The following is a 12675-nucleotide window of genomic DNA, read 5'->3' as shown; positions in this document are numbered from 1 at the left end:
TACTATACCTACCAATACACTACCATTCAAAAGCTTTTTTTTATTTTTTTTTATTACATAATTTTAAATGGATCAAACAGTGACAATAACGACGTCTGTAAAATTAATTATATTTCAAATAAATGTTCTTTTTTACTCTTTACTACAAGTCCTGAAAAAAGCGTATAACAAAATTCAACAAAAATAGCAAACATTGCAACTTTCCATACAGTTTTAAATAATAAGAAATGTTTCTTGCTGCTGAAAATTCAGCTCTATCATCACAGGAATTTATTACATTTTAAAATGAATTCAAATAGAAAACAGTTATTTAAAATTTTATTCATGTTTATAATATTACTGTTCTTACTGTAATTTTTAGATCAAATAAATACAGCTGTGGTGAGTAGGGCTGTGCGATTAATCAAAATTGAACCGCAATCGCGATTTGAGATGTTGTGATTTACTAATCGCAAACCCTGCGATTTGACTGTTCCAGAGAAAACGCAAATGCATGAATGCCAGTCTTCCTAACCAACTAATTGAGTGCACCTCCATTCTCCCTAATCAGCACTGCACTGGGTAACTATGTTGTGCACGAGAGAGACTAAAATGAACACTAATATGGACCAAGCTAGATGTTGCACGCAACCTGTGTCAACTCGTGCCTGGCTCCACATTTAAAATAAATGTAAATTCAGTCACTTGGATAAAATGAAATATTTAGCACATTTTCCACTTGTTTATAAAATTCCAAAAACTTAAAAATGAATAAATCAGCCTTCAACCTATGTAATACTTTGCATAATAGGACTAAAATGATACAGTTCTTTTTCATACAAAATAAACTAATCTTTCCTGTGAAATTCAGTAATAAAGTAAATTCTGTAAAAGTAGTAATACCATTATAATCTTCCCTGCTGAAAATAACAATAGAAGCAAAACACAATATATATATATATAATGTTTTTTTTTTTTTTAGATTTAAGAGTTATAATGGGAATTCTATTGGTTTTAATCTACTGTCTACTGGTATTTGATGGATTCTATTGGTGTGATGTAATCTGGCAGATGGGAACCAATAGAACAACAGTTATTCCTACTGGAATAATGCTCAAGACACACTATAAAAAGGAGTTTTGTAATGGTTTTAAAGGAGTTATATGAGGTTGCTAAAAATAACATTATTTGGTGTATTTAGTGTTTATGCAATTTAAATACCTGGCACTCCCCATCAGTCATTTAGAACTGAAGAAACCCCTTGGATGAGAGGCAATATCTTCAAATATGGAAGTACCAATTCCAGTTGCCCTTGATTTAACCCTTCTTGGGTATTCAACATGGGTAAAACACACAAAAGCATACTTGCGTCAACCCCGTTACCCTGGAATGGTAACAGGGTTGACGAAAAAGGTTATTGGCGGCCATTGCTAGCCATGAGGTATAGGTAATGACACCACATTATGCGCTCATAAATAACTCGGGCTGGCACCACTCCGCAAAACCAGATCCAGGCAGAGCTCGGCAGCGAGTGGAGCAAGCAGTCAGGAGGGAACATGTTGACAGCCATTTATGCATGTTTGAATTTGTTGTTCTGTAACATATACAGCAAAAATATAAATTGGTGGTTTATTCCTTAGTTACAATTTAATATTTAATTTTTTGTTATTTAATTACACATAAGAAATGGTGGTATTATGTTATGACTTAGACATTTTTACATATATTAACAATATTATTATTTATTTTAATAGCAATTGGCGGCCCACCTGCAATACCACCCACAGGTTGAAAACCACTGCTCTATACCAATATCGCATGTAACTCTAGAGACAGTCCCTAAATTTGTGAATATCGAACATCCAACGTCAAGCCAATTTTGTGCCAGTTTTTTTTTTTTTTTTAATTTTCTTTTTTCTCCGCCGGATTTCTTTTCCACGGGCATAGATGTCCATCAATCAATTATGAGCATTGAACGCAAATATGGGGAGATGTTAGAATGAGCCGTTTTAGGTGGGAGTGGTTGACTCTTAACTTTTATAAAAAAAATCTCTTTGGATTTGAGACTTTAGTCTTTGCAACTTTACAGACCTTCTTTATGCACCAAGAGCTTGTAATACTCCAAAAAGAAAGGAAAAATTTAAATTGCATCATATCCATGATGGGGGAATTTGACAAAATCATAATATTACACAGCCCAAACTCTTATAGGCTAACATACAAATTATGAGAGATTTATACGCAAACCAATATATATTTGTGCTTTTGTGATTTTAGTTCAATAATTTTTCTTTAATATTTCTATTATTTAACGGGATTTTACTAAATATTAACATCGCTGATACTCAAATTTTTTCATCCGTCGGGCGATCTGTGCTATTTTTCATTTCATCTGAATGGGTACCTGTATTTGACGTACCATAAACTTTAGTGTCACTTTGCTTTTCTTCTCACACGCAAAGAAAAACATGCAGAATTGATGCGTTGCATTTAAATTATATACTTTGTTGTATTTTCCTATCAAAATACTGGAGTTCCTTTGGAATTCTTCAGCTAGTTTTGATTTCAGCAAATCAGTTTAAGCAAACACACACAACCTGATTAATATTCATGAATCTAGCAGTTCGTTAATCCTTAGTGTGTTTTATATTGTTCTTAGTAAAATTCATAGTATTATTACTACTACTACTACCCTATCAGTATTTTTGTTAGTTTTTCAAATTTTTTACAGAACCACTGAATGACCAAAAAATTACCACCACCAGTCCTAAGTACATTAAAATGACTAATATGCATTCATACATGGTTACCAGTTTTAATTATAATTACAAAAAATTATATCGTTAAAATAATACTTGATTATCTTAATATTATAATGCTTGACTGACTGATGTACTTTCAGATATTTAAAAAACAGTGCCATTTTAACATACAGTATATATATATACTTGTATTATTGTTATAAATCTTATACAATGAATGATCTGACCTTATTTGTCATCTCTTGGCAAACAACTTAGAGTTGAAAGCTGCTGAAATAACAATAAAATAAGAGTCAGAAGGCAAATCTAGGCATGGAGCTGGTGTGGCATCCTCAGCCTGACCTTTCTGTCCAACATACATCGATCTCATTTTGTGCAAGATCTGAGGCGTGATGCCCTCTAAAATTCTGGCCACCATGGGTTGAGTCAAACAATGTCGAGAGCCAGCGTAGGCGTGAGGGAGCGATGCAGGCAGGACTAAGGAAACAGCAGCAGATGGGCCCATAAATACTGTTAGTCTGGGTTAGTGTGATCACACTGCAGCATGTGAGGAGTGTAATTAATGCCTGAGCTCCACTAAGAACTTTATTAAAGGTGTGATTGCTGCTGATCGCAGCTGGATTTACAGGAAGATGTAAAATAATTTAATGGGAAAAATAACAGATGGGGAATTGTGGAAATAAGGCAGTGGTTCACAAGCGGTGGGTCACGGGTCTGTACCGAATGGACAGCAAAAGGTTTTGTTTCAGATTTGAAACTTTTTGTAAATCATCCCAGAAACGAATGTTGTTGATGTCAAAGGTCATGGTCCGAATCAAACTAAGTTAACCAAATTCTGCCTACAAGTTAGATGTTAATATGGACATGTTGGGTTGTTGCTGGGTTGTTGCTACTTTAAACATTAGCTCATCTTAAATAACAGTTCACATACAGCAGGTATAAACATGGTTTGTGCAAGACTAAATTTATTTAGTGTGGTCAATTAATGGCTGCTGAAAGCATGAAACTATACAAATGTTTCATGCATTCAATTTTCCTCTCAGTATATGCAGTTCCCTGTAATATTAATACATGTCAATGTTTGATTATTTACTTTTGTATAGTGCATTAGGTCCAATACATGATCTGGGTCATGAAGCAAGAATATGATTCACAGAGCGAAAGTCACGTTCAAACAGAGAAGAACTTTCTCCCACTGTCAAAAACCTGGACCAACACTGACTATATAGCCCATTTATACCCAGTTTCATTCAGTATGATAAGCAAACAGGTCATTTAACCTGTTGGCATTTGCAGTTTTATTTTCCTAAATTAACTTGCTCCTGATATGCTATGATGCATCTCATATAGATCTCTCTCAATTTCCCAAGCCCCATCCCAGTTTATAGGCAATCTGTTCTGGGCACATTGCCTTAAAGGATAAGAGTGTGTTTTAACTATAAAGATGCAATCTGGACTAGTATAAACACATGCCACCAAACAAACCATCAAAGGCTCAAGTTCAATACAGCCAAAAAAAATTTGGATTCCTGTCCATTAAACTTTGGATAAATTGCTCTAAACACCCAATTGTACAGGGGGCTAATGTTCTATAAGTACTAAAAGGATAAATATATTACCATTCAAAAGTTTAGGTAAGTAAGATTTTTTTAAATCAATTATTCCATTCATTTAACAAGGATATATTATACAACCCTCTACATTGCGAGTAAATCACTTGCATATGTGACAAAATTTTACTCTATGCGACTAAATGATGTCTATCGTTAGGCATTGGCTAATAAATTCTTCAAATTCTTTTACTCGCCAGTGTGTGTGTGTTCAAGGCTATTATAAGATTAGCACATTTTCACTCGCTGAACACTGACTGAGCGCATCAGAGTCCTCTCTCCATCAAGCGATCTGTACTTTTCAATTCATGTCAATGGACGCACATCGCACCTGTATTTGCTGAACTGTAAACTCTGTGTGAAGGCGCTCGACTCACCATCGATTTGCTGATAGCGCTGTTTCTCACACATGCAAAGAGAGAGAGCAAGCGTCTTACCATGATGAATCGATGCACTACATGTAAACTGTATTCTTTGTTGTTTTCCTGTCAAAATAATGGTGTTCATTTTTAGAATTATTACGCTTTTTAGAACAAGCAGAAAATAAGCCGGTATCTCTGGTAGTAGGCGGAGCTAATGCACAAATGGCAATTTCATTGTCCCTGTTTTGATATCAGCAAATCAGTTTGATTTAAAGGCATACAACTTGATTAATATTCATAAACCCAGCAGCTCATCAATCTGTAGTTCATTGTATATTATTAGTATGGTAGTAGAATTAGTTGTAGTATTATCAAGGTGTGCGTAGAGGGTTGTTATATTAATAAAAATTCATATAATGTTACAAAAGATTGATGTTTTATATACATGCTGTTCTTTCTAAACTTTCTATTCATCAATGGGTCCTTAAAATGTGGTTTTATGGTTTCCACATAATATTAAGCATTACAAATGCTTTCAACATAATAATAAAAAACATTTTTTTGAGCACCAGATCAGTACATTAGAATGATTTTCAAATAATCATGTAACACTGCAGACTTGGGTAATGATGCTCAAAATGTAGTTTGCCTCACAAAAATAAATTGCATAATACAACAGTGTATTAGAATAAAAAAACATATTTTTAGAAGTAAGATTTCACAATATTTCTATATTTCAGCCTCTTTCGAAACTAAAAACCTCCATTAAAAATTGGAACCCAAAGTTTTGAATGGTAGTAGTGTATACACACACGCACATATATATACACATACACACGCACACAAACAGTATATACAGTATATTCAAGATACATATCATTCAAGATATGTCACATCCTGAAAATAATTTAGCTTTATAGAGTTTAAACAGGCAGTTGCAATTACTTAATATGGGTATGTGTGTCTCAACTGAAGCACAGAAAACAACAATGCAAAGGCATTTATAAATGAGACACAGATTCTACATTTCTCAAACTGCATCAATCGCAGAAGGAATGCAAACACTGAACTCAATGCAAATATGCAACAACGGAATATCATCAAATTCTTTCACTTATCATTCTTCCCTACATTTTCCAAACAACAAAGATGTTTGTGTTCCTGGTCTACAATGGTCTTCTCCATTAAGAATGCGCACAAATGATGCCATCTTTCACTTGTAGGTTGCGTCATGCTTGTTGAGCCTCAATGATACTCAAAATGTGATCCATTTCTTCTGAAAGGTCTCATCTGGACTTCATTTATAAATAATTAGCTGTCAAGTCTTTCTGCTCACAAAACTGTCAAAACTTGTAATAGACAAACAAGCAATAATAAGGGAGAGGAAGCTACTTATCGGCGAGTCAGTTTTTCTTTTTCTTTTTTTACCCACCTATCGATTTCTTTGAGTTTAAAAGTGCATCACTGCAATAATTGGCCAATTTAAATTATGCAAAAAAATCTACTTTACATAAAATGAACACATCTGGTTTTGTGTTGATTAAGAGGTATGGTTAAAAGTTTGGAACGCATAAATATATAGTCTATAAAAAGGTCCATCTAGACAGGTCTCACTATTATGAAATTAAATATTCAAGAATGTGGCACATATTGCTTGGGGCCCAAATCAAGCATCCATGAAATACTGATAGGCACAATATCACTCTCAAATTTATTATATTTTTGAAAGGATTTGCAGAGAAGCAAAGCAGAGAAGGAAAAGCAGAGAAGGAAAAGGCAGGGGAAACTGAGAAAAGGGAGTTTCAGGGAACTGACATCTTGTCTCCTCATCCAGCGATGATGAAGTCATTGAGCCTTCCCGGTGTTCAGTGAGGTTCTGGCCCCAGTGTGCTCCAACAGTCCGCTCCGTATGAATTAGTCATGAGCGCAGCTCCACAGCCGCCATAATGAGGATGAGTAGGAGATCAGTTCTGCTTTGTAACGAGCCCCATTCTAAAGGTTAAACATACACTCTCTCACACCTTCTTCCTTCCCTGGGTGTTGACCTAATAATCAACCATTCAGAAATGAGCAAATACCACTGCAAAAAGTGAGCTGCCATCACCCATGACATACTTCTGAAAACCGCTCAGTATGAGTGATAATACATGAAATAAAATTGGTATTGGTAAGGTCTACACTCAAAAAATATTTAGGCCTACATTTAAGATCTATGGGGCCTATTTTAATGATCTAAACGCAAAGTGTAAAGCGCTTGGCGCAGGTGTACTCAGGGCATGTCCAAATCCACTTTTGCTATTTTAAAGATGAAAAAATGGTTCGTGCAACGGGCGCATGGTCTAAACGGTTTGTCCCTATTCTCTTAATGAGTAATGGGTGTTTTTTGGGCGTAACGTGCAATAAACCATTCAGAGGCTCATCTTCCATTCCCTTTAAGAGCCAGTTTCACTTGTGCCATGACGGATTTGCTATTTACACGGCGGAATTTGACAAGCACAAAGACAGAAGGCACCTCTGAGATAAAACGGAGCTGCTCGTGTGCGAGCTAATAGATAGCCTAATTCTGATACATGCGATGACATTCCATTATGACATGTAGGCATCTATATTTACATATGCATTACAATCCTTAATTTTTTTTATTTGGCACGTTTGTGTGCTGCTGTGTGTCCCTGTGTTTAATAAGCAGCTTGTACACGCGTTGCGGACCTGCCTATACTAACACGCTCTTTAAATAACAAAGAAACATTGCGACAGACTTTAGACAAGGTTTGAGTTGGTCTATGGTGCAGTCTATTTTCAGCTCCTTAAAATAGGAGCCTGAACACACCTCTTTATTAGACCAGCACGCCCATGGGTGCACAAATGAGCGCAAATGCATTTGCTGTGAACGGCGCCAGACTGAAACTAGCAAACACACTTGCGCTACGCCTTGCGTCGCATTGCGCCGGGTGTATTAGAGGGCCCTATGTATTTAAATGGCATATTAAATGTTTATTCATTTGGACATGTGAATTATGCATCCACGATTTCCAGGTAAGATTTCTACACTCAAAATAATTACAGTGTAGTTTCTTACGAACTATTTTTGCTAGATGTGGAATAAGCGATATTTAAATGAATAAAGTTAAAATAAATAAAGTTAAAATGTGTGAGACTGAAACCAACTGGATTTATGAATGATAAATATATAAAGCTAGTTATTGTATATTTAAAAAACAATTGATTTATTAGTAGTATTACAAAATCTAGTCTGCTTCATTTTTGTATGACTGATAATATGCTCCACATTTAGCATTTTTACAGAAGTTTATGGTTTTTACGTCCCTATAGTTTTTTGTGTTTTGGTTTGTGTGTGTCTGTCCAGGTTGCTGCTGATTGGTTCCTGCAGACTCATTGCTGTTGTCCTCTGATTGGTCTTCGCTCCTTTAATAGAGATGACAGCATTTCCTTTAATGGGGGTGGCCATTTTGTGAACCATGCTGTTTGTACTGTGCTTGTGTTGTTTTCCCCTGTTTGTATACTAGATTGAGATTGCTTGGATATTTGTTGTTTTGTAGTGGACCTCTGGCTTACTTGAAACTTTTGCCTGTTGTACGATTTTGATTTTGGATATTCCTCTGAACTTGATGTTTCTTTGTAAATCTTTATTGTGAATATTGAAAATAGTTTTGGGAAAGTAGGAAGTTAGACGCCACATTTTGTTTTTGTAATGTTTGGATCTCTTTTTTTTTTTTTTTGCTTCTTTATTTTGGATAGGTCATTTAGAGCAGTGGTTCCCAACCTTTTTCCTTGGGGCCCCCCCATGTACATATTTAACAATACGTGACCCCCCCCCCCCAATATCAATATATATATATATATATATATATATATATATATATATATATATATATTAGTGCTGGGAAAAAATTAATCGCATCCAAAATAAAAGTTTGTGTTTGCATAAAATATATTTGTGTGTATTTATATATAAATTATTTATACTTATATATAATATAAATTATGTATATACATGCAAAAAAAAAAATTTATACATGCATATGCGTGTATTTATATACAAAATAATTATACACAGTTCACACACATATATTATGCAAACACAAACTTTTATTTTGGATGCAAGAAATTTTTTTTCCAGCACTAATATATATATATAAGAATATATATATATATATATATATATATATATATATATATATATATATATATATATATATATATATATATATTTATATATATATATATATATATATATATATATATATATATATATATATATATATATATATAAGAATATATATATATATATATATATATATATATATATATATATATATATATATATATATATATATATATATATATATATATATATATATATATATATATAGGGGTGTAACGGTTCACAAAATTCACGGTTCGGTTCGATACACTTGTGTCACGGTACTGTTTTGTTACAGCAAAAAGAAAGAAATGCCAGAGAAATTTCCTTGATTTCTTTTTTTTAAAACTAACATAAAGTGTGATATTTTTGAGTAATTCTGGAGCTATAATTGATTATTCTTATGAGCATATAAAACAAAAAAGCTTCTTGGAAAAAAATTAAATTGTAGTAGTTATAATCCAAGGTTTATTTTATTTCAGATCAACATTTGAGGGCAGCAATTGTATTAATGTCAAAATAAAACCGACGTAATGTTACTTGAAGGCATTATAGCCTACTATTCCTGCCAAACTTTCATGGTTCGGTTAGTGTTACTACAGTAAATCCATGGTGAATGTTGCAGATCTGGACACTGGATAGTTCATTCACGGCACAATGTTTCTTCCTGGTTTTCACGCGCTGTTTGATCCGTTAATAACGGAGAAATGTGAATGTTTCTCTCTAGATCTCGCAGCGATGTTATTACTTCTGTGGCAAATTCAAATGCTTTCTTTACTGGATCTCTTATTAGCGCTGTGTAGTAACAACGTCGCATGGTCACGATCGGCTCGCGCTGCACTGGTCCAAACTGATAAACGGTCCGTCAACCACACAATAACGAGCAGTTTCGTTCCGCTTGCATTATGTTTGCCATTTGATGTTGGGCACTGTTGTGGTCGCGTCAGCGTCTCTTACATTATGAGCGCGCTTGCCACACGCAACACGCCTACATTTGAAATAACGAAATTGTAATTGAAATTGGCATTGTTAGCATAGGATTTTTTAAAAACTTTGAAAAAATATTTTTATATAAAATGATTAGTAGAACATTTTATGCATCTTAATTCACCTCAAAGCATATCCGCTCCCGCGCCCCCCCCCCCCCCCCCGTGAACTCTGACCCCAGGTTGGGAACCAATGATTTAGAGGGTTTAATATTTAGCACATTTTGTTTATTATTTTAGCACTGTCAGCTCCTGAAAGTGGACTCCCAAATAAAATTCAAAAGTAGTTGATGGATCACTCTTGTTTTTTCCCATGTTACGCTCTACCCCTAGACGGAGCGTAACAATGGTAAAACTGTAATCCAAATTATAATTAATTCAAATACATTGATCAAAATGGAATAGTTTATCCAAAAATTTTAATTTGCTGTTATTTCATTCACCCTCAGGTCATCCAAGATTTCTTCATTTCAAGTCAAAAAAGCAGAAAACTAATTTAAAACAAAAATGAATACCCATGGCTTCAGACAATATATTGATGTCTTATGAAGTGAAATGATCAGTCTGTACAAGAAACCAAACATTACTTACAACAACAATACCTGTAACTGTCACCATTGTTGTTTACAAGAGAGAGACAGTATTCATTTTGTGTTTTCTTGGCATTAAAGTAAAGGATCCCATTGACTTGCTACTAATGAAACACCAGGCAACATTGGTTTCAGCTAAAATCATCTTGTTCTACTGAAGAAAAAGGCACATCATCTGAATGGCCTAAGGTTGAGTAAATTACCAGCGATTTTTATTATTGGATGAACTACTCATTTAAATTTAGGCCAAAACTGTTTTCTGAGTGTAAAGGGCTGAATGAAAACAAGAAACTTCAGAACAGCTGGATACTTTTCCTATCGATAAAAGATGTCTGGTAAGATACAACCAAGAAAAATGTACAATGATCCATTCATCACAAGAATCATTATCTTCCTAACCGTCAACGTGATTTTCATTATAATCATAATCACCGGCTTCACCATCCTGATCATCATTACACTATAATCAGCGTAATATCCTTCAAGATACATATGCAAGGTTCAGCTGTGCGCACTGCGCCGTGCTCATGCATGCAGCATCAGTCATTTCTTTCTTTTTAAGTCAAGCAAGATTCAGTTTAAATGAGACTCTTATAATGGGCAGGCGACTAAAGGCTGTGATACTGATATTAGAGACTTCGCTACATCTTCTCTGGGGAGAGACGATGACATGAATTATGGAGATGTCCACTTTTCTACAGATTTATACTAATTCAATAGTCACTTATGTGTGCATATTCAATGAGAAGTCATTTAGCATGAACTTACATAATACCAATGTTCAGTTACCGTAGAGCATTCACGTTAGGAGACACGAGTATATACACATCATTTGCTTGTGTTTTCTTACCCTAATTATTAGCTATAGGAAATATTCAGAATGGAAATAAAAGGGAGAGGGGGAAAAAAAAAGAGTTATCAAATCTCATTAGTTCATAAAAACAAGAACTTTGAGGAGTTCGGAGGCACTGGGCTCAGCTGGTTTTGCTGATCAAAGGGAATAACTCATAAAAAAAAAAATGAATTCTGACTGAGGAGTTCAGTGCTTGTATATGTACACTTCAGAAAGCTAAGAGCAAACCCGGATCACTGGAACAGGAAAAAGTACAGCAACACCAGGGAAAGCCTTGCAAAGGAAGCTATTCTCGCCCCTTATTAAGTACTAAGGCAAAAACACTTACTTTGTAGAGGGCGTCAGATTGTGTGTAACACAGGCCAGACTAATTTTGAGGTCTGTGCAAGGATGATCTTAACAAAATGTAAGAGTTCTAAATAAGTAAAATGCTACAAATTTACAGCTGTGTTAATACATGCATGTGTATAATCTGTTCACAGTGTTCCTGTGGCTCAGTGGTAGAGCATTGTGTTAGTAATGCAAAAGGTTGTGGGTTTGATTCCCAGGTAACACAAAGAGAGAGGGGGCAGCACAAGGATCTGTTTGGAAAAAGACTACTACTACTGTAGGTCAACATTCATTTTCAGCCAGAGGGATGAGCAGCACAGAGAGGGGCTGTGATTCAATGAAACTGGCCCAAATATAAGAGCAGCATCTACACACACAATCCTATCCTATATCGCATATGCCAAGATCCACAAGCTCAAATTAAAGAGTTTAACTTTTTTAAGTGTGCATATAATAACAAATGGGAATATAAAATGATTTTGTTAAAGAATTTTGGCTGACAATAATGTGTGGACGGCTCCTCGAGAATCCCCTGCAGCATCGACCCTGTCTGTATGTATGGGGCAGTGCACACCTTTCGTCTCCACCTCTGATGTCTTTGAAGAAAGGAGATATGAGGGAAGGGTAAGGAGAAAAGAACAAGGAGATGAATAGAGAGAAAGGTGTATCCTGTAACTGTATGACCACTGATGAGAGCTATGATTGCTGCCTGCAACCATATAAAATCCTTTAATAAGACACCATCACCGCAGCAACACTGATATACAGTGGACATTTACAAAGGCAGAGCAGCACCATTTACACTTGAGAATGAATCCACAGATCACACATACAGTACATCACATGTGCACAACAGCACACAGAATACAGGCCATTTCTGAGATATCACCAAGAGCGTCTGCACTGAGAAAAAAACAAAACAGCAGAACGACACAGCCCCTGTAAAGCCACATTATAACAGTCATTACATCCGCTTTTTTAATAACCCTTCCCAGCGAAATCGTATAAGCTTGAATGAGTTGTTTTCGGCAGCTGTTA

General features: G+C 35.1%; 1 protein-coding gene across 5 annotated transcripts in view; it reads right to left on the bottom strand.

Annotated features, from left to right (window-relative positions):
- Window positions 1-12675, bottom strand: part of LOC127969530 (sorting nexin-29-like) — a 138069-nt gene that overhangs the window by 45830 nt on the left and 79564 nt on the right. The window contains exon 19 of one of the 5 annotated variants that reach the window (XM_052571571.1): window positions 7855-8139. The exons of the other annotated variants lie outside the window; for them this stretch is intronic. Within the exon in view, the coding sequence (XP_052427531.1) occupies window positions 8107-8139 (33 nt within the window). The 3' untranslated portion in view covers window positions 7855-8106. Of the gene's footprint in view, window positions 1-7854; window positions 8140-12675 lie in introns of those variants that run through there. 5 annotated transcript variants of the gene reach the window in all.

This window comes from Carassius gibelio, chromosome B12 (assembly GCF_023724105.1).
Source record: "Carassius gibelio isolate Cgi1373 ecotype wild population from Czech Republic chromosome B12, carGib1.2-hapl.c, whole genome shotgun sequence".
NCBI classification, from domain to species: domain Eukaryota; kingdom Metazoa; phylum Chordata; class Actinopteri; order Cypriniformes; family Cyprinidae; genus Carassius; species Carassius gibelio.
This window is presented reverse-complemented; position numbering and strand designations above follow the sequence as displayed.